General features: G+C 39.3%; 2 protein-coding genes across 7 annotated transcripts in view; both read left to right on the top strand.

Moving 5' to 3' along the window:
- The window catches only part of Mapkapk5 (MAPK activated protein kinase 5), a 38100-nt gene extending 33677 nt beyond the window's left edge, over window positions 1-4423 (top strand). Inside the window, exons 10-13 of one of the 6 annotated variants that reach the window (XM_033762432.1) lie at window positions 297-427; window positions 680-801; window positions 1767-1871; window positions 4174-4423. In XM_033762432.1, the coding sequence (XP_033618323.1) occupies window positions 297-427; window positions 680-801; window positions 1767-1871; window positions 4174-4268 (453 nt within the window). In that variant the 3' untranslated portion in view covers window positions 4269-4423. Of the gene's footprint in view, window positions 1-296; window positions 428-679; window positions 802-1713; window positions 1872-4167 lie in introns of those variants that run through there. The other 5 variants (XM_010604474.3, XM_010604473.3, XM_010604472.3 and 2 more) reach the window with 5 other exon arrangements.
- Window positions 4424-5591: 1168 nt separating this feature from the next.
- LOC104848460 (disintegrin and metalloproteinase domain-containing protein 1a-like) lies at window positions 5592-11295 on the top strand. The gene is made up of 2 exons (XM_010604471.3): window positions 5592-5612; window positions 8499-11295. The coding sequence occupies exons 1-2, from the start codon at window positions 5592-5594 to the stop codon at window positions 11046-11048; spliced, it is 2571 nt and encodes an 856-aa protein (XP_010602773.2). The 3' UTR covers window positions 11049-11295.
- Window positions 11296-23523: the final 12228 nt, after the last annotated feature.

Below are 23523 nucleotides of genomic sequence, written 5' to 3'. Positions count from 1 at the left end.
TTTCCCCTGAGGTACTTGCTCTCATCACTAGCTATGAGCACAAGCCTTGTTAGAATTTTGTATATTTTTCTTTGTACTGCCGAGGAGGAAGGCCTAGTGGTTGTGTGGCCTTTGGTTGGTCTAGTGTTCTAGTGTGGCCCTGATGATCCAGGATCTGCTTATCAAAATTTGTATTATCATTAGCATAAGAGTAAAAATGCCTTTTGAATACTTTGGGCTTTTCTTCTTACTTCTTAGATGGTATTTTAGGTACCCAGAAATGAATGTGAAAAACTGATGACAGTGTTTACATTTAGGCGGTGGTTGCAGGAATTCAGCAGGCTCATGCGGAGCAGTTGGCTAACATGAGAATCCAGGATCTGAAAGTCAGCCTCAAACCCCTCCACTCAGTGAACAACCCTATTCTGAGGAAGAGGAAGTTACTTGGGTAACTGAGCTTCTCTCTTTGATTCTCATGACTGGCATGGTTGAGTGCTGGGTGATAAAAGCTCAGCCAGGGTCTATCCTTTTTTTTTTTTTTTTTTTTTAGGATAAGCTCTTTAAATAGTACCAGAAACTATTCACGTTCTATAGTTATTTATCTGAAAACTCTGTTACCTTGTGTTTAGAGTTAATATCTATCCAGAGTTGAGTTTTGAAGTTCTCACTTTGTTGTTACTTCTCCCCTAAACTTTTAAAGCACCAAGCCAAAGGATGGTGTTTACATCCATGACCAGGAGAATGGAGCTGAGGATTCAAACGTTGCCTTGGAAAAGCTTCGAGATGTGATTGCTCAGTGTATTCTCCCCCAGGCTGGTAAAGGTCACACCATTTAGTAATGCTCTGTGTGCCTGTGTGCATGCACGTGTGTATGCATATAACAGAAGGAGTGGTTTGATTTGGACTTGTCTGTCTTTGTGTTACAAGAAAATAAATACATTATATAAATTAATCTATGTCCACTAAAAAGAGTGGACAGTAGGAATTCAGAAATGTGGTAAGTTGTGTTTCTTATGGTTTCCTGTGGGCTTGCCATTTTTAGGTATAGCATGTAATTTTTTGTTATCTTAATTTAACAATGAGGGCACAGAGTGAAGGATGAAGAATGAAAATATAGACAGAGTCAAGATTAGATTGCAGGCTGTGAACATCATGTTCAATCTTTAGAATGCAATACCACATTTAGCTTGTGAATATAAAGAGAACACTATCCTAGTTCAGAATCTGCTTGATGCTGTGTGAGGCATAGGCAGCATGACTTACAGATGGTTCCTTGGGAGTGAGAGAGCTTTCTTTCCATGTGTTCTCGCTCCACTCAAAGGGATGTGATGTGTGGAGCTATTCTCAACTGGTGAATATTATACTTCACACATTAAGCAAAAAATGTCTTACCAGATTCCTTGGTTTTAGGAGAACTTATGTAATATGTCTCAGCCTTTTAAAGCAAAGAATGACCGAGGAGAAAGTTCTTCCCACTCTTGGTGTTGGGATGGCCAGGCATTTTTGCTCAGTGATAGAGTCTGCTAAATCCTATTGCTCATCACCTAATATTAAAGTCTATGAGGCTACTAGAGCATTTATGTGAGTATGTCAGGGTAGAAGAGATCAGTGACCAGAAGTGGTTGATATATAACATAGGGACTAGCAGTAAAGCCAGTGTCTGGTGAAGGTTTGCACATTTAGTTGTCATTTTTCAACTAGTTGGACATCATGTCCTTCCATCTCTGACACTAGAATCCCATGATGCTGCAGGAAAAATGCAACTTCCTCTTCATCCTTACCAATAGGAGAGAATGAAGATGAAAAGCTGAATGAAGTAATGCTGGAGGCCTGGAAGTATAATCGGGAATGCAAACTCCTAAGGGATACCCTGCAAAGCTTCAGCTGGAATGGTAGGGCCCTTAATTTAACACTCCTTTCCTCCAGAAAGCAGACAAGTGATGCTCTTTAGAAAATGTAGGATTTCTTTGGATCCTTAACTGGGGCTGTTTTCAGGTGAAGTGAGGTTAGAGAACAAGTGGGATATTGACGGTGGTGGTGGTGGTGGTGGTGGTGGTGTTAGCCCCACATTAACTTCCCAAGTATATGTGGATATGTGGTCCTTTCACTTGTTTTCCAGAATTCAAATGAAGGGCCGGGGATTTAGCTCAGTGCTTGCAAGCACAAGGTTCTGAGTTCAATCCCCAGTACCAAGAAACAAATAAACAGAATTCAGATGAATTATGCACTGCCGACTCAACACTGGAGAGTCCCTATTACACACTACTTGAGCAAATAAGTCCAAGATCACAGAATTCTTTCCACATAGCTGTATTCACCAGGTCAGTAAGGAAAGGCACACAGTGAAGGGGAGAAAGAAGACAAAGTACCAGGAAGTTCAACCTGCTGATCTGCTAGTAGAAAGGAGCCATTTCACTAAAGAGTAGGAAGTTTGCCAGATCTGCTGCTAGTTGAATTTTTTCCCTAGGCAAACAAGGTAGAGAGATACATTTCCTTTTTTCCCTTTAAATTAGCGTTTTTGGAACTGGTTTTTATACTGTAAGTCCCCAATTTATGAACATTCAAGTTGTGAACCTTCACAGATATGAATGGACCTTGCAATAATGAACATTTATAGAGGTGAATAAGTCATAGAATTAGCTCACGTCTGCTGGACATCGTCACAGTTGTGCTACTCTGTGCTTACTGTACAGTGTGATAGAGTACAGTAGTAATCAGTCCAGAATGTCTAGAACCAAGAGGAAAAGCAGTGGTGATGTGGAGGAGACTACTAGGAAGCACAAAAGTGTAATAAGACTCGTTTGGTCAGACTTACATTCTCTCAGAACAGACCTCATTTATAGGTTGGGGACTTGCTGTATTATCATTCCAATTTAGTACATTACATTAGATGAGCTCCAGGATGTGTAAGGAAGGGAGCAAATTGACTTCATCACTGAATTTATTTCTTGTATGTGCTGCTGGGAAAGCGGTGGGCAGAGGGTGATGCTCCTGCCCATTACCTTGCTTGGAAGAGATTAACTTCCTTGGGGATTTTTTAAATTTGAAATCTATCAGCAATCTAAAAAAAGTGATCACATAAAGTGTGCACTTTCACTGAATTTTCACAAAGTGAATACTCCCCTGTAACCAGCACCTAGTTTATAACATGCTGTCTTCTAAATCATTCTCTCTCTCAACTCAAGGGTAATCACAATCCTGATTTCTAGTACTATATGTTAGTTTTGCCCAGTTTTGTATTTTTTGTTGTTGTTGTTTTTTGAGACAGGGTCTCACTATGTAGTTGAGACTGACCTGGAACTCACTATGTAGCCCAGGCTGGTCTCGAACTCACAGCGATCCTCCTGCCTCAGCCTCCTGAGTGCTGGGATTACAGGCGTGTGCCACCACACTGGGCTCCAGTTATGTATTTTATGTAAATAGAATCAGACAAATCTTTTATCTGGTTGCCTTTAGTCAATATTCTATTTGAGTTCCACCCATACTTGTGTGTAACAGATGATTCTCATTATATTCATATATTATATTTATCCATTGTAATGTTGAATGGATATTTTAGTTGTTTCTAAGTTTTATTAATTAAGAAAAGGGCTGCTATAAACATCTTATCTGTGCTTTTTGATCAACATTCTGAGAACTCATTTCTCTTACATATCTAGATCAGAATTGCTAGTCCATGAAGGTTAATTCATCTGTTTGGCCTTAACAGGCAGTGCCACCAGTTTTTTAAAGTGGTCTTACAAATTAATGAACTCCCACCAGCAGTGTTTGAGGTCTCTAATTATCGTATACCCACACCAACTCCTGCTGTTGTTTAACTATTCTTGTTCCTATGCAGTGGTGATGTTTATTGATCATTTAGATTTCCGCTTTTGTGAGTGCTTATTCAAGTCTTTTACCCACTGAGTGTAGCTTTCTTATATATGTGTTCTTTATATATTTTGCGTATATGTCATCAGACATACATATTTATGTTACTGTAGTGAGTTTTGGGCTTTTATTACCAGCTTAATGAAATGGCTCAATTGCTGCCTGAAAATGGGGGCTCTACATTGCTTTTGGTCATTATCGGGGGGGGGGTCCTACATTGGTAAGAGTTTGAGACTGGACAGGTGTGCCTTGTTAGGTTCCTGTCCAAAGGCCATCACCTCTTAAAAATTTGAGAATTGACCTTGTTTTTTGCTTGAGTTTCAGGTCATGGATTCACAGATAAAGTAGATCGACTAAAACTGGCAGAAATTGTGAAGCAAGTGATAGAAGAGCAAACCACTTCCCATGAATCCCAATAATGACAACTTCAAACTTTGTTTTTTTTAACAATTTGAAAAAATATTGTTTAATGTATAAAGTAATTTTTATGTAAATTAATAAATCATAATTTAATTTCAACATTGTTTAAAGTTGCTATATAGATTTAGGTACAGGATTTACTAATAGTATAATTATTGTTTTTAAGAAAAGCTCAATTCCTAGAAATATACTATTGCTTTAGGACTGTTTAATCTTATATTTGTAAAATGACAGATGGTATTGTCAAACAATATTGATTTATTTGTAATAAAGTATTCAAAAACTTGCCAGAGGTAGATTCAGGACCACCTATAGTGATCTTTCTGCTTCATGAGTAGTCAAATCAAATACTGTGGAATCTGTTTTCACTTGCTCCTGTATTTACTTTCTACTCCATTGGTAGAGTAGCTGGAGTGCCAAGAAATTTCTGTGTGCCCCTCATTAGAGATTACCTGCTGAAATTCACAGGATGCACACTTGGGGGCCCAAGGAGCCAGTTCTGATAATAAAAGGCAGGGAGCTGTGCTGTCATATCTCTTGCGCCTGATTCCCCAGAAAAAAGTGAAAACATTGCCTTTCTATCTTATCTGCTAAAAGGGTATTGATGTATTTCTTAAATCTAATGGGATTTTCTTTTGGGTTTATTCTTTACAGGTTTAATGAGAGCTTCCCTTTCTACTTTCGAGGTCTCACTTGTTACCTCCCTTTCCCCTCATCCCTCACCTGCTCTATCACTTATTTTCCTTTCTCCCCTGCTTCACTTTTTGGAGTGCTTTTCCTGAGAAAGTCATATATATAACAGAAACTACTATTAGATTAGCATGTAAAGTTATTTTGTTTTTTTAGCTAGTCTTTTTCTCTGTAATGTTTCTTCCTGAATTTCTTACTGGCATCTCCTGGGCTGTATTTATCTTCTTCAGTACCCTTTATTTTCAAGAAGCATGGTTCTGGCCCAGAATATAGCTTTTTGACTGAAGAACTCCAGTTTTCTGTTGTACATAAGCAGTATTTGGTAGGTACTCATATTGGTAAATAGAAGAGCTAATAGGCAAACTCCAGTTCATGGTACAGGGTAACAGGATGAGTAGACGGAGTTACTCAGTTTTATACCATCTCTTTAATCAAAGTTGATCCCATAGAACTCACTTCTTTTCTAACTCCTCCAGTTTGGTTAGTATACCCCATATGTGGGAGTGTATGATAAGAACACATGGTGATGGGCCAGGGATTTAGCTCAGTAGCACTGCATCTGCCTTGTAAGTGCAGGATCCTGAGTTCGATCCCTGGTACCAAGGTGGTGGTGGTGGTGGGGTAAAGGGCACATGGTGTTACTGGGCAAGGTGGTACGTTCCTGTAATCCCAGAATTTGGGAGGCTGAGGTAGGAGGATTGCCATGAGTTTGAGGCCACCCTGGGCCACATAGTTTAAGGCCAGAGTAAACTACATAGCAAGATCCTGTCTCAAAACATTATTATACTGATTCCCTTTCACCTTGCAGAATATACGACTCAAGGTATTTTTTTGAGGGAGTCATTAATCTTAGGTGCCTGACAGCTGTTATAAGTGGAAACACTGCAAGAAGAATGGACAGCAAAATCTGAAGCAGTAAAGAAAAAATTTTTACATTTACCAACCAGAAAGCTGAGTTGAATGAAGAGCCAAGTCAGTAAAATGCAATCTTGCAGATCATTTTTTCACAATCAGGGAAAACCCTGCACTTGTTCCTGTAACATATGAACATCTGTAATGTTTCTGTCTTAGGACAGAGGTTCAGGGTTCCATGGGGAGAAGAAGGCAGTAAGTACCTTTGTTACTCTTTTTTTAGAGACCCTTATAGCATACTCAGTGTACAATTAACAGCAAATTTATCATTGGGTGTATTCTAAAGGTTTGGATGATTGTATTTTCTTTGGTGTGAATTTTAGGCATGATGTCAGAGTATCCAACATGATGCTTCCCTTTTAAGCATCACCTGCCCATGTTTCAGTCACTTCAGGCTAAATTCATCTGGCCTCCAAAATGAAAGCTATATCCAGACTTCCAGGAGCATGCTTAAAGTCTGAAAAGCCTGGAGGATGCCCTAGGTGTAACGCAAAAATGGGTCCTATCTTGTATAGTTCCTTGAAAACATAGTACCTCCCAAGAGGCCCCATAAGTGTTGTCTTCATAGTTTTGTTTGTATATTTCTAGGGTAACAGTAAATTCTACTTTAACATGAGTCAGGTTTGCAATAATGCAAAAGCCACACATAACTGGAAATGAAATTATATCTTGTGTTTTATAGCCTGTCTGACCCCCATACCTGTGGAAACACAGAATAGTTTTTACAGCTAGTAGGTTTGAACCTTGTTTTCCAACAATTTGCTGGCCTGTTTATTAAAACTATTACTAGCCACTCAAATACCTTTAGATTTTACCACAGGTACGAGTCTGCTAAATATAGAACGTGTCTTTTGCTGTTATACTGTATGACCATTGAGAATGCCTAACAAATTTATTTTTGAAGCACACATAGGAACTGCTTTTTTAAGAAGTTTATGTTGCTATTTTATTTTATTTTGTTTTTATTAGTCAGGGTCTCACTATGTAGTTCAGACTGGCCTTAAACTCACCGTGTAGCCCAGGCTTGCCTCAAACTTGCAGTGATCCTCCTGTGTCAGCCTCCCAACTGTTGGGATTACAGGCAAGCACCACCATACCCAGCTTTGCTGCTTGTATTTATATAAAAGAACAACTAGAAGTTGACTAGTAGGTACTGTTGATCAAAGAAATCAAAAGATTTAGGTCAGATGTTATGCGTCACTGCACAAATGTATTTATCAAAATTCATTTGAATTTGAGAATTGGATATTTCATTTTAATGATGTATTTTTTAATTTAAAAAGTAGAGTGTTCTCCCATTATTGATTCTTGATATTTTTGTTCTACTAAATGACTTAATCTAATTTTTGCCCTACTTGTTTTGGTTAAACACAGGGAAACACCTTAAAAATCTTTGATAATTTCCAAAATATATAATTTAAAGAGTTTTGCTTTTTACATAAGCCACATTGCTATAAATTTTTAAATGGGTTTATGATAACTGAATTTTTTTGCTAGATGTTAATGAAATATTTCACTATTTGTACCAGGGTAAGCTAAGTATTATTAGGTGGGGATAGATAACGATGTAGCTGAGATCTTTTGATTTCTAAGATACATGTGATTTCTTTTTGAATTACAGCATTTCTCTATTTTCAGGTATTACCAGTCTACCCTGTATTTTTAAAGTTTTATGCTGTAAATATTAGACAATATAAAATTATTTTTATGTAAGATAAAAGAGGTAGACTCTTAGTTAATCTTAGAATGCACAGAAGAATAAATGGGTAGGGAGACTAAATGGGCAGGGCTTTTTTCTTAAAATTTATAACTACCAAAGAAATTAACACCAAAAATCAAATCCAAGAAGTTCCAGACATTATGATTCAATTTTAGTTATAAAAATGAAGAGATTTTTAGAGTTCTTATGTAGCCCATTTTTATTTTCTTGATGAAATAGTAACTAGGAAACTGATTAATCAGTTTGTTTTTATCCCATATTTTATTACATTGAAGCAGTTGAGAACTGAATTTTGATCCCTCATATATTTCCACACTGAAATAAGAATTCATTAACACTTATGTCTGTGCCTTAGGAAAAGTATTTGTAGAGAAGAAATGTATTTATAGGCAAATATGTCTGCACTCATGAACAAAGGATAATGGGGACATCCAAAGGCTATCTATATATAGTTTATCTTAAAGGGAAAAAAGTCATGGACAAAGGAGGTTTGAACCAGGAAACAGTACCTTGATTACTGTACAAAGGAAAAAAAAAAGCAGTGGGTAACAGAGAACTCTGCCTTCCTCAGAGATCCCTAGAGAATTCCTATCCCCCTCCCCTGGCCTCCTTCAGAATGTTGACTTTCAAAGAATGAGCAGATTAATGAATATAAAGAGTCCTGTGACCTGGGGAGAATAAAGAAGAATTTGCCTGCATTAAACTACTGGCTGAATCACTATAGGTCTTCTCTTTGGATCATTTCTCCATGATTATCAAAGTAATTTAACCAAGGAACATTAAAATTGTTGCTGTTAAAATAAATTCCTATATTACCAAAGGTAAGGAGAGAACCAAGAATAGAAACAGCCTGAAGGCCCTAAGATTCATAATTGGACAGCAACCAACCCTGAGGGGACCAGCATAGATCTGGAGAGAACACCTGAGTGACCATCCAATATCAGGGCAGCTGCTAATAGACATAGACCTGCCATCAACTGATTTATTCAGACCACATCACTGGCAGCATCACCGAGAGACCATCACGATCCTACTTTGTTTACGTAAAAAGCAAGTAGACTTGGAGGAAGTTAAGATAAAGTTTGAGATTTGGGATGCCCAAATGTGGAACCAGAGGCTAAGGTCAGTACCAAGACATTCATGTTTTGTGTTAGGGATTTTCATGCTGTTGGTAATGTTTCTGCCCAGCATGTACTGTTTAGGACGAGGACATTACTCTTCCTATGAAATAGTGATCCCCAAGAGTCTGACAGTCAAGGGAACTGAAGACCCAGCGGAAAAGACATCTTACACGCTACTTATGCAAGGCCGGAAGCAGCGGGTTCACCTGAAGGTGAGGAGAGACTATTTTGTGCATGACTTTCCAGTCTACAGTTACCACAACGGCATCCTGGGACAAGAAATTCCTTCCATCTCACATGACTGTCACTATGAAGGCTACATAGAAGGAGTGCCGGGTTCTTTTGTTTCTGTCAACACCTGTTCAGGTCTCAGGGGCATCCTGATTAAGGAGCAAACATCCTACGTCATCGAGCCCATACTCTCTTCCAAACGGTTTGAACATGCGTTATACAGCGTGGCACAGCAAGCTCCAGTCTCCTGCAGCATCTCTCCCAGAGACAGCCAAGCGGTATCCACCAGCCAGCAGCAAGAGAGCAGGAAGCCTCACGATCTACAGGCACTGTCCTACTTGTGGTCACGCACCAAGTACGTGGAGATGTTTGTTGTGGTCAACAACCAGCGGTTCCAGATGTGGGGCAGCGACGTCAACGAGACAGTGCAGAGAGTAGTGGACGTCGTTGCTCTGGCCAACGTCTTTACTCGAGGAATAAACACAGAGGTGGTGCTGGCTGGGATGGAGATTTGGACCGAGGGGGACCTGACAGAGGTCCCAGGGGACCTGCAAGTTACACTCAGGAATTTCAATAGCTGGAGACAAGGGGAGCTCCTCCCTCGTGTGAGGCACGATGTTGCCCACATGATCGTTGGGCATCATCCTGGAGGGACCTGGGGCCAGGCATTTCTCAGTGGAGCCTGTACAAGTGGTTTTGCGGCGGCTGTCGAAGCTTTCCATCATGAAGATGCCCTCCTGTTTGCAGCGCTCATGGTCCACCAGCTGGGGCACAACCTGGGTATTCAGCACGACCACTCCGCCTGCGTTTGTAAAGGTAGGCACTTTTGCCTCATGCATGAAACTGTCACTAAAGAAAGTGGCTTCAGCAACTGCAGCTCTGACTACTTGTACCGCTTCCTTCATGAACACAAAGGGGCCTGCCTATTTAACAAGCCACGGCACAAAAGCCGCGGGCGCAGGGACGCCAATTGTGGAAATGGTGAGGTGGAGGCCCCGGAGGAGTGTGACTGTGGTTCTGCTTGTGACGGTGACCCATGCTGTGAACCAACGTGTAAACTGAAGGAGAATGCACAGTGTAGTCGTGGACTCTGTTGTGATAAGTGCAGTTTCAAAAAGGAGGGGGTGGTATGTCGTTTTGCTCACCGTGAGTGTGACCTCTCAGAATACTGCGATGGGAATTCTGCAGAATGTCCTGAAGACAGTTACAAACAAGATGGCACGTTGTGTGATAGAATTTACTATTGCTTTGAGGGTCAGTGTAGGTACCCTGACTTGCAGTGTCTGAATCTATATGGGTACCCTGCAAGGTCTGCCCCAGAGGCCTGTTACTTGTCAATGAACAGCAAAGCACACCAGTTTGGAAACTGTGGCCATCCCACTGAGAATGCAGCATATATTAATTGTACCGGTGATGATATATTTTGTGGAAAACTTATATGTACAGATGTTCAAGCCCTGCCACGGAGGATGTCGCATTATACGCTGATCCAGGTTGCCCATGGAGATGACTGGTGCTGGAGCATGGACGCCTATAACACTACCGATGATGATGTGGAACACGGCAGTTACTGTGCCCCAAACAAAATTTGCGATGGTTACGTCTGCACTGAATATTCTGTGCTCCACCATGACTGCGATTCAGAGTTACTGTGTCATGGGAATGGAGTGTGCAACAATTTAAGACACTGCCATTGTAACGACGGATTTGCACCCCCTGACTGTAGATATCCAGGATATGGGGGTAGTGTGGACAGTGGTCCTGTTGTTAAGGTACCTGAAATACCTTTAAGTACAAATAGCCCTCATTTTACTATGAAGACTAGAAATTTGAACTTCAGAGTGATAATAATCATAGTCCCTCTATTTCTTATCCTTTTACTGTGTTCTCTACTTGTAATTGCTTACCTCTGGTCTGAAGTAGAGGAGGTGGTGGCATCAGAGAAGTCCGAGGAATCGGAATATTCTTCAGAAATCCCATCAGAGGTGTCAGCTGAGGTCCCACCACCCGAGGCTGCCCCACCACCCGAGGCCGCCCCACCACCTGAGGCTGCCCCACCACCTGAGGCTGCCCCTCTGCCCAAAGCAGTACCACCACCCACATAAGCTCTGCCTCCCAAAGCCCCAGAAAAGCCTGCACCAAAAAAGGAAGCAAGTAAAGGGCATGAAAACGTAGAGTCAGAATTTTAATGGAGGATAAAGCCAAATACAATAAAACACCTCAGAGAACCAAATGTGAAGTAACTATTTACATCTGTAGTGGCTTTGACTGGACTGTATCATACTAACGTGAAGAAGAGATTATTCCGCTTTTAATATATGTTGAAATATATAACTATAAGTTGGTTATATTTTCATATATGAAATCATACATAAAACATTTTATATTGTTGCTTTTTTACTTTCCATGAAACAATTTTATTTAAGCTATTTTCATGGGTCATTCATTGCTATCAATGTTTTGTATGAATAGGGTCAATTTTGAGCCACCTAAAACTGATCTTCAGAGTATGCCATCTTCTTGGGCCAGGATTTAGCTCCGTGGCACCACACCTGCCTCACAAGTGTAAGGTCCTGAGTTCGATTCCTGGTACCAAAAAAAAATGGTATGCCATCTGCATTATCTGACATAATGTATTATCTGTACCTATACTGCTATAACTGAGTTACTCATCCCAGTTATAATTACAGTTTTGTTACCAATGTTACTCATATTCTAAATGCACTATTTTGCTCTGTTGGTTTCTGTTCATGAAATGTCAGTAATTTTTAAATAATTAAAAGGCTTTTTTGCAGGTGAGGTAACATTCCAGACTCCAAGCAGCCTCGTCCTTGAGGCTTCATTTTGGGTTCCCTGTAAGGGGTTAGATCTGATCTATGGATATGTAACACGCCCAGTCTGAATGCCTGGGGAAGGGCAGCTAAATAGGCAAGAAACTCCTGGCAATGTGCTGAGTTCAGGTTTGAAGTATTCATTTGATTTTCCCTTAGTTTTTTCTATTGAATTTGATATTTTGTTTACTTATAAATATTGATAGAAACATCTCCATATTTAACAGAACTTTGAGGTAGTGGTTACTTCTCTATAAAGCAAGCATAGGGCAAGTATAATATTACTTTTTCTGTGCCAGGCACTATACTAAATACTTTACATTTAAAGTCTTGATCTTCCTAAGTTCTTCATGAAAACTCCACCTTGTATATGAGAAAAGACAGGCAAAAGAGCTAGCTGGGCATGGTGTCATATACTTGTGATCCCAGCACTCAGGAGGCTGAGGTAGAGGGATCATTGTGAGTTCAAGGCCAGACTGGGCTATATTTTTAATTGCCCAGAATATGGCCTCTTTCTTAGTGATGACTGAAACAAAAGCCTTACAAGTAGACACTGACTTCTACCAAGAAACTCCTGCATTGCGCAGCAATCATGGATTAAAGTGGCACCATGCCTGCCTCACAAGTACAAGGTCCTGAGTTTGATCCCTGGCACTGACAACAACGACAACAAAAAAGTGGGCAATTAATTATCGAAGCAGTGATCCCTTAGCAATTCATGTGATCTGTCAAGAAAGAGATGTTGGGAGATTTAGGAAGTAGGTGAAATGATAGTGGTAGCAGTGAAAACAATCTGGAATCTAGATTTTGTGAGGAGAGCCAAGAGGACTTGCTGATTGATAGAGCAGATGTACAGTTGTGATGGAAAAGCAGCAGAGAAGGCTGGTTCTAGCACTCTGTTCTGGGCAACTACAACAATGGTGTTACCACTTACTGAGATGGAGGTGAGTGTGGGAAGCACAGTCTTAGGTGTATTTATGTGCGATGCTTGCTGCACACTCACTGAGCACGTTCTCCAGGCAGTGAGATGAATGGGTCAGGAGTTCAGGAGATGAGTCAGCCAGAGTGAATTCGAGAGCTTTTCATGTGTGCCTGATATTTCAAGCAAGGGGACTGGATGATATTGCCTAGAGACCAAGTATAGCTAGAGAAGGGGTCTGAGGACTGGGTGAGGACTTAGCTCTTGCGATGTTCTATGTGTACATGTTTCTAAGATTCTGGAAGGAGGTCAGAGAGGGCATGTCTAGGGAAGCAAGTATAATACTAAGGGAGAGCTCTGTTCTGAAAACTGAGAGAAGAAAGTCTCTCCAGTCCACTGGCGAATTCGCTTGACTCCATGTTCAACACATATCTATAAAGTGATCTTCTGTCAGCATCCTCAACTCTCTAAAGCAGTGCAGGTCACTATCAACTCCCTCCTAAAAAGCTGCATAAATCATTCACTGGTTTCTGCCCTGACTCCCTTAGAAGCCTGTTCTTTACTCAGTACGCAGAGAGATTCTTTTAAAATGTAAGCCAGATTACTGATGAACTTGGAGTTCATCCAGACTAATATTCAGGGAAATGAAAAGTATATCACTACATAGCACAACCTTAGAAAAATGTAAGACTCACAACACCAAGCATTATTAAGAATATATAGCGGCCAGGCATAGTAGCGCATTCCTGTAATCCCAGCACTCGGGAGGCTGAGGCAGGAGGATTGCTGTGAGTACCAGACCAGCCTGGGCTACATAGTGAGTTCCAGGTCAGTCTCAACTACATAGTGAGACCCTGTCTCAAGAAAAAAAAAAAAAAAAAGAATATATAGCATTAGAGATTCCTATCCTACTTTGGGAAGTCCCAACTATAGTGAGACCCTGTCTCAAAAAAAAAAAAAAAAAAAAGAATATATAGCATTAGAGATTCCTATCCTACTTTGGGACTAAACCGGCACATCATTTTGAAATACAGCTTGTTATTTTCTAGTCAAATTTACACTTTGCCTGTCTCATGACCTACCATTCTACTTCCATGTATATATCCTAGAATCCATGTACATCTGCTATGGACATTATTCATAGTATTTCCTAAAAGAATATAGATAGTAAAATCGTTAGTGAATTGTGAGATATTTACACAGAAATATTGCTGTAGAACAATGGAAAGAAATGTACTATGGCTTCACACAATAATATGGAGGAAAACAAATACAAAAAAAGCCATATATAAAGTTTTTTGTATTATAAAAGTCTAAAGACAGGTAAAATAAAATTATATGTTATAAGTTGTGTATTTAGAAGGCAAACTAAGAAGCATTAAGAAAATGGTTACCACAAAAGACAAGATCATGGTTCTCTCTGTACAAGGAGTGATGTGTACATCTGAAAAAGTTAAAGTGTTAATTACTTGATGAAAATTATGGTTACACAGATCTTCCATTTTAATAATTCTCTGAAATGTACACCTATGTTTCCAAATGCACTTTTCAGCGAAAGTGCCATATTTCACAATTTAAAGAGTGTTACATGGGGAAGAAGACAACTCCTTCAGCATCCTGCAGCTTCAGGACCAGGCACAGCTACGGCTCAAGTCCACCTGTGGTGAACTCTAGGAAAGGTCTTTTCCCCTAGCCCACAGCCTTGGGAATATAGCAACTGGTACAAAGTCTGGACCTCACTTGCACCTGTCCTTTGAGACCTGGGAAAAGCCCCAGCTCTTCCCATTTCCCATAGTTTCAGAAGCGTGGCTTCTAGCAGCCCCCATCCCTGGAAATACCTGCACTCACTCGGGGGGAAAGGTCTCCTCTTCAACCCACAGTCTTGGGACTGTGGTTGCTGTTCCCAAAAAAGTCCAGTATGACCTGTGCCTATCCCTTGGCACTGGGGAAGGTCCCAAGTATGTAACCCAGTTCCAAAAAAGGAGCTATCAGCGACACAAACCCTAGCACGACCTGTGATCACTTGGCAAAACTAGGGAAGTCCTCTCCTCAGTCCACAGCCTTCAGAGTGCAACTGCTTATCCAAAAAGCCCCAGGATCCTGCAAGCCTCTGCCTAGGGACCAGGGAAAAGTCTCATTTGCATCCTGTAACTCCAGGATCATGACTAACAATAAGTCTTGGTTCCATCAGAACTTGCCCTGCGTGATCTGGTGACATTCTCATCCATGTCCTGCAACTCTAGGACTGCAGATAACAGAGCCACAAGCACTGTTACCAGCTGTATTCAACCAAGAGAGTATAGGGGAGATCTCCACGTGGTACATCTCTACAGTTGTGGACACCAGTACCATAAGCCTAAATGTTCACTGCAGGTCGGGGGAACCTAGGGAAGGTCTCCATGGCCTACAGACTTGTGACCATAAATGCTTGTGCCAAAAGCCCTGGTTATTATTTGGGCTTTTCCCTTGTGAACTAGAGAAGGTGGGTTCCACGGCACTAGGAAAGTGGCTAACAGCACCACAGCCCCCACTATCACCCAAACTTACCCCATGGGACCTAGGGAAAATCTGCTTTGTGTTCCATAACCTTAAGTCCATGGTTACTGGTGCCATTGACCCCAGCATCATCTGTGCTTATTCTGCAGAACCTGGAGAAGATTCCATCCAATTCTGTGGCTCCAGAACTATAGCTGGTGGTTCAACAGGCCCAGGCACCTCCTGCATTCACCTTTAGTGCCCCAAAGAAGGTTTCTTTTACATTCTATGGTTTACAATCTGTGATGGCTGATGCCAAACACTTTGTGTTACCTGTGCTTGATCCAAGGGATCTGGGACAGTTCTTTCCACATTTTGTACCTCCAAGCTTGTGGCAGCTGCGACCATAAACACTAGTGCTATCAGTGTTCCACCGTGTGGAACCTAAGGACATGCAACTTTGGAAGGCTCTGTTTACTGTGAAGTTGTATAACTATATTCAGGAACTGCTGCACTCTACACTATTGAGACATTCATTAACACTGCTGACATCAATCAAAACCAAAGAAATCATATAGAAGCAACACTTTTGAGCTTACCTATAACTGAAGCCAAAGTGCCTACCTTACAGAATCCTATATCTTGTCTAAGGATAAATGTATTTTTCTACAATAGCTACTCCATAAAATTGGAAGAGACAACCACTACAATACTTGTAATACTAGTGCAGACATCAATGTAGTGACATAAGAAACATGAAAGGAAATATGACACAGTCAAAGGAAAACAATAATTCTCCAGAAATAGGTCACAGTTTGAAGGAAATCTATGAAATCCCTGAAGAATTCAAAATAATCATTCTTAGGACACTCAGAGAGTTGCAGGAGTATACAAATAAACTATACAAATAAAATAAGAATTACTATTCAGGATACGTATAAGCAACTGACCAAAAAGACAGAACCCATAAGAAAGAATCAATCTGGATATAGTAGTATACGCCTGTAATCCTAGCTACTTGGGAGGCTGAGGTATGAGGATTGTAAGTTTGAGGCCAACCTGGGTAACACAGTGAGACCCTGTCTCAAAATAAAATTAAAATACTGAGGATACAATTCAGTGGCAGAGCAATTGCTTAGCATGTGTGAGGCCCTGAGTTCAATCCCCAGTACTGAAAAAAAAATCACAAATCTTGCAGCTATGGGTTTGATCCTCAAAATATGCCGCCCCCTGCCCCCCATGGACACTTCAATGGCAGACTAAAAAGAAGAATGAACTTGAGGACAGGTCTTTTGAATTAATCTGGTCACATACACACACAAGTAGAAGAAAAAGGAGGGTAGATGGAGGACGAAGAGGAGGGGAAAGGAGAAAGGAACAAGGAAGAGAAGAAGAAAAGGAAGGAGCTGAGAGGAAGGAGAGAAGAAGGAAGATGAATGAGGACAGCCTGTGAGACTTACAGGCTACTGTTAAATACTTTATGATATTTAAGAAAGTGAAGAAAAGGGTAAAGTCCCTGAAAACATGGTTCATGAAAAAATAGTCACAAATTTCCCAAATCTTCTAAGACATATGAACTTCTAGATACAAGAGGCTCAAAAGACCCAACTAATCTAGCATATATAAGGCACTGGGCACAATCCTTAGCATACACCCCACAAACAAACTCAACTAAGTTAAACCAAAATAAACCACTACCAAGACATATCATTGTTAAAAATGACAAAAGTGCAAGACAGAATTCTAAAACTAGCAAAAAAGCAGTGTGTGTGTGTGTGTGTGTGTGTGTGTGTGTGTGTGTGAAGTCAAATATAAATGAAGGCCCATTAGACCTACAGCAGAAACAATACAGGCCAGAAGAGAATGGAATGATATATTCAGAAAAAGAAAACTGTCAACCATGTGTACTATACTCAGCAAAATTATTCTTCAAAAATGACAGAGAAATAGTCTTTCACAGAGAGGCAGAAACAGGGAATTCATCACCACCAGGCCAATCTTACAAGGAACAGTCAAGGGAGTACTGCACTAGATACAAAAGGATGATAACCACCATCATGAAAACACATAAATTTACACAAAACAAACCTAAATTAGTAAAAGGAAAGAAATAATAAAGATCAAAGCAGAAAGCAATAAAATCAAAACTAACATATAAAAGCTCAATGAGACAGAATTGTTTTTTTGAAAGGATATACAAAATTTACAAACTTTTACTTAACAAAGCAAAAAGAAGACCCGGGACAGAGTTAACTCTGTGGTGCTGCTGCCTGCCTTGCAAGCACAAGGTCCCGAGTTTGACCCCTGATACCAAAAGAGAAAAGAAAAAAGAACACCCAAATACATAACTAGATGAAAAGATAAACAATACCACAAAAATATACAAGATCATAAAGATTAAAATTATATTCTAAGAAACTAGAAAAGCCAGAAGAAATACATTAATTTTTGAAGATATACAGCCTACCTAAATTGAATCAAGAAGAAATAAAGAATCTAAATAGACTAACAATAAATAATTATATTGAAGCTGTAATGAAATCTCTCTCCCCTCAAAAAGTTCAGGATCTCAAGTGCTTTACTGCTGAATTCTGTAAAATGTATAAGTAACTCCAACTCTTATATTATTAAAAAAAACTGAAATTGAAGGAACTCTGCCAAAAATCTCTTTATGAAGTTAATATTATCCTGACACCAAAATCAGGTATTATGTATAAAAATACAATAACAAAATAAAACTATAGACTCATGATGAGTACACACGCAGAAATTCTCAAATCCTGGCAAATGAATTCAACATTCATTCAGCATATCAAAAAGAACATATACCATGATCAAGTGAGATTCATCTCAGGGATACAAGGATGAATCAACATCCACAAATCAATGAATGTGATGCAACGTATTAACAGAATGAAGAACAAAAACCATATGAACATCTTAATAGATACAGAAGAAACATTTCTGGATAAGATTCAACATCCTGGAGCTAGGAATATGACTCAGTGGTAGAGTCGACATCCATTTATGACTAAAATCTCTCAACAAACTAGGTACAGAAAGAACATACCTCAGAATACTAAAGACTGTATGTGAAAAACCTACAGCCAATATTTGTATCAAACAGGGAAAAGGTGAAGGTGCTTCTTTTTTTTCATATTTTAAGAATTCATTTACAGAAAATAAAAATATTAAATACTTAGACTATATATAACATTGAAAGTGCTTCTTTTAAGATTTGGAAAAATACAAAAATGTCTACTTTCATCACTCTTATTTAATATTTACAGGAAATATTAGCAAGAGAAGTTGATAAGAGAAATAAAGGGCATCCAAACTGGAAAGGAAAAAGTTAATTATCCATGTTTACAGATGACATGACTTTATACATAAAAACTACATATTTTATCCAAAAACTATTAGAACTGATTAAAAAAAGTTGCAGGCTATAAAATCACCACATAAAAAATGTAGAGCTCTTATTTTTATTTATTTATTTTTGGCTTTTTGATATAGGATCTTGCTAATGTATTCCAGGATAACCTTGAATTCACTATGTAGACCAGGCTGGCCTTGAATGCTCATCAATCCTCTTGCCTCCTGAGAGTTAGGCATGCATCACCACACCTGGCAAAAAGTAGCATTTTTCAACACTTTCTTTTTTTTGTGGGTGGGGGGAGGGGGTACAGGCGATCAATACTCAGGACCTTGAGCTTGTGAGGCCACCACTGAGCTAAATCCTGGCCCCAAAAGTAGCATTTTTATATACCAATAATTAACTTACTGAAAAAGAAATTAAGAAAGTAATCATCACAATAGCTATACAAAATTTAGGAATTTTACATTTAAAAAAATTTTTTTTCTTTTTTTTTCTTTTTTGAGACAGGGTCTCACTATGTAGTTGAGACTGACCTGGAACTCAATATGTAGCCCAGGCTGGTCTGGAACTCACAGCGATCCTCCTGCCTTAGTCTCCCAAGTGCTGGGATTACAGGCATACGCCACCATGCCTGGCAAAATTTAGGAATTTTAAAAAGAGTGAATTGAAAATTAAAAATTTCAATGAAATTAAATTACTAATGAAAGACATTACAGAAGACACTAAAATGGAAAGATTATCCCATGTTCATGAATCAGAAGACTTAATATTGTTAGTAATTTATAGATTCAATACAATTCCCATCAAAATATCAATTTTCACAGAAATAGAAGAAACAAAGCTATTTCCACATGCCGAAGATTGAAACTAGACCCATATTTTTCACCATGCACTAACCTAAAATCAGAATGAATCGAAGATCTATATATTATAATGGAAACACTAAATCTGCTAAAAGAGAGAATAGGTAGAATGCTTGAGGACACAGGAGTAAGCAAAGACTTCATGAACAAAACCCAGAATGCACAGGAAGTACTACAAAGAGCCAACAACTGGGACCTCATCCTATTAAAAAGCTTTTTCAAAGCAAAAACAAAACAAAACAAAACAAACAAACAAAAAAAACCCCACCACCATGGCCTGGGGATTTAGCTCAATGGTGCTGTGTCTGCCGTGCAAGTGCAAGGTCCTGAGTTTGATCCCCGGTTCTGAAAGAAAAAAAGAAACCACTAACAGAGTGAAGAGACAACCCACAGCATGGGAAATTTTTTTTTACCAGCTGTTCATCAGACAAATGACTATTACCTAGAATATATAAAAAACTTAAAAAAAATCAGATCCCCCCAAATCTAAAGACCCAATCCAAAAATGGGCATCTGAAATTAAAAGATACTTCCCAAAGAAGTAGAAACAGCAAATAAATACATGAAAAAATGTTCAACATCACTGTTCATTTGTGAAATGCAAATTAAAACAACGCTGAGATTCCATCTCACCCCAGAAAGAATGGCTGCTATCAAGAAATCAACCAATAACAAATGCTAGAAGGGCTGTGGATGGGATGCAACCACTGTGGAAATCAGTGCGGAGATTCCTTAAAAAACTAAAACTGGAGGCTCCATTTGACCCAACTACTCCTCTTCTTGGTATTTTCCTGAAATAATTAAAAGCACCATACCATAGCAATATATGCTCACCCATGTTTATAGTAGCACAGTTTATAACAGCTAAATCTTGGAAACAGCCCAAATGCCGATCAACTGATGAATGGATAAAAAAGACATGATTTTTAAAATATGTTGGAGCACTATTCTGCCATAAAGAATGAGCTTCAGACATTTCTAGCTAACTGGATGGACCTCGAGACCATACTCTTTAGTGAAGTAAATCAGACACATATGTTTAAATACCACATTGTTTCTTTGCTGTGAGAAACTGAAAGTGGAAATAAGGACTAAAGTGTATAATAGATATTGGGAAATGGGAAGAAAATGTTCAAATGGGAAGGGGCTCAAGGAAGGAGAGAGGGGGAAGGAGGGAAAGGACAAGGAAAAAAGGTGAAAATAGAAGGAAAAATGGAGACAAAGCTTTTGCATATAGGGAGAGGATGGAGCTTGAGGGGAGGAAGGGAATGGGAAAAAGGACAGGGTGTACCCTGCACAGATGCAAATTCCCTACTATGAGTATTATCATTACGTATGCCTAAAATGTAACAATAAATGTTTTTCTATTTAAAAGAAAAAGAAAAAAAAGCTAAAATTCATACAAAACCATAAGACCAAGAATTGCCAAAATTATCCTGGAGAGAGGGAAAAAGAAAAGAATAAAAGAAAGAGAAATAAAAAGCTGGGGCACCATAAGAACATACAATGAAAAAAGACAATCTCTTCAAAACTAGATGCACATATGCAAAAGAATCATACTAGATTCTTTTCTCTAACTACACACAAAAATCAAGCTGAAATAGATAAAAGACCTAAATGTAAAACCTGAAATTATGAAATCACTGTAAGAAAACAAGGGAAAACACTTGAAGACATTGGTATAATGATGTCTGCTTTTTTGCTTCTGGTGTTAACTAATTAAATCCCGGAAATGGTCTCAGAAATACATCTTCAGAATTAACAAGAAGACTGAGGAAGAGACGCCGTAGGTTGTGATGGTGAACTGATTGGCAACTTGAGCAGGAATGTCAGGCTGAACTGAGTCAGCATGGTGGTCAGGTGGTAGAAAAGAATGGGAGGGAGGCATTCAACTGATTTTCCTCAGAGAAGCCTTGGCTGTTCTCTTTGGAGAAGCTCCGGTCCTCACCTTGCCTTCAGTGTCATCTCCTGCCTTTGGCACAGAAATTTCACCTTGCCACACCACCTCTTTGGCCTGCGGGTGCAGACTCCAGAGTCTAGCACTGGCCGTTTGGCTTTCTGGTGCAGACCCTTCAGTCTTCCATCACAGATTGCTTGGCCTCCTGATGTGGACTTAAACGGTACATTAGAATGGGCTCCGGGCCCTTGGCTGGAGTCCTAGGGGACACTGCTGGGGACTTCAGGCTCTCAGCTGGATTCTTTGGATCTCGTGTGTGGACACATCTCTTGCACTCTTTTACATTTGACTCTGTGGGAGAATATCTTAAGTTAATCTCATAAATTTCTGGGTCCTGCATTAAATGTTTCTCTTGCAAACACTGACTACAACATTGGTGTTTTGTCTCCTCCACATCCTAAAAAAGAGAGGCCATTCTGTTATAAAACTAATTCAAAGACTCTTATACAAAGTACTAGAGACTCTTCCCAATAAAATCAGTCTTTTTTTCTGAGTAAGATGGCAGCTTGTGCTGACTGTTAGGATTAATATCTGCTTGTCCTGGAAATATAATGTGGAAATTGTTGCTGTGTTCTCTTAATCTTTCCAAAAGTCATCACTAACTGGTAGTTGTACTTGAGAATTTGACATTTGAGTAATTTCTGCATAGTAAAGGAAATAATCAAGAGAGGTAAGAGACAACCAGAATAGGAGAAAATATTTGCAAAATATTTCACGAGGGATTACTATCCAGAATATATAAGGAACTCAAAAAAGGTGAAGACTAAAATAAAAATCCATTTAAAAATGGAGTGAAGAACCAAATAGTATAGTACAGATGTAAACTAGTACAGTACTTGTGGAAGACAGTATGGTGGGTCCTAAAAAAACTAAAAATTGAACTATTATATGATACAGCAATTTCACTACTGTGTATATAAAAAAGGTGATAAAATCACTTTACCAAAAAGATACTTGCACTCCTTGACAGCACTATACACAATATGTAGTTAAAACACAGAATCAATTCAGATGTCCATCAGTGGATGAATGGATAAAGAAAACATGGTATATACAGTAGAATGTTCTTCAAACATAAAAAAGAATGAAATTCCATCAGTTGCAGCAACAAGGATGAAACAGAACGTCACTATGTTAAATAAAATAAGCCAGGCAAAAAGACAATACCACAAATATTCACTATGTTATAGAAACTGAAAGTTGATCTTGTAGAAGAATGAAATGGTCACTAGAGACTGGGAAGGGCAAGGGTGGGGAGAACTTATTCAACAGAAGACACCAAAACACAAAGAGGAAGAACTGTGTTAGGCGTGGTGGTGTATGCCTACAATACCAGCACCCAGGAGGCTGAGGCAGGAAGATCATTGAGAATTCAAGGCCAGCCTGGGCTACATAGTGAGTTCAAGGCAAGCCTGAACTATGTAGCAAGACCCTGTCTCAAAAAAAAACAAAAATGAAAATAAAAATAAAAAAACAAAAAAGGCCTAAGGATGTTGCTCAGTGCAAAGGCCCTGAGGTTAAAGAGGAAACGAAATGAAATGAAAGATTAGAAAAGAAAAGAAAAAGACATACTTGAAAGAGGCATGGGGAAATGTGGCTGTAATCCCAACAGAGAGGAGGATAAGGCAAGAGAATTTTGAGATTGAGGTGACCATGGGCTATGAGTCCCAGCTGGAGCTAAAGACAGAGACCCTGTCAAAAGAAAAAAAGAAGAGGGCTGGGGATTTAGCTCACTGGCACTGCACCTGCCTCACAAGTGCAAGGTCCTGAGTTTGATTCCCCAGTATTGCGGGGAAAAAGAGAGGGGGGGAGAAGAGAGCTATTAGATGATGAAGAATGAAGACAGTAAGTATTTACACTTTTCAAAGAGATAATATGAAACAAAGGCAAACTTGATGGCTACTAGAAACTGACAAGCATGAAAAGAAATGGTTTTATTACAAAATGAAATTACAGAATATAAAATTTTAGATCTGATGGGCAATTCATATTTAAAATGTAAAAAAGAGAAAGAACATTGGTAAAAGTATAAAAGTTGTAAAAGAACATAAGAAACTGAAAGGAGGGCCAGGGGTTTAGCTCAGTGGCACTGTGCCTGCCTCACAAGCACAAGGTCCTGAGTTCGATTCCCAGTACCGGAGCAGGATATATATATA

This window comes from Fukomys damarensis, unplaced genomic scaffold (genome assembly GCF_012274545.1).
Source record: "Fukomys damarensis isolate Sample0158 unplaced genomic scaffold, DMR_v1.0_HiC HiC_scaffold_12, whole genome shotgun sequence".
Taxonomy (NCBI): Eukaryota; Metazoa; Chordata; class Mammalia; order Rodentia; family Bathyergidae; genus Fukomys; species Fukomys damarensis.
Note: the sequence above shows the minus strand (reverse complement) of the source record. Positions and strands in the feature narration are given on the sequence as shown.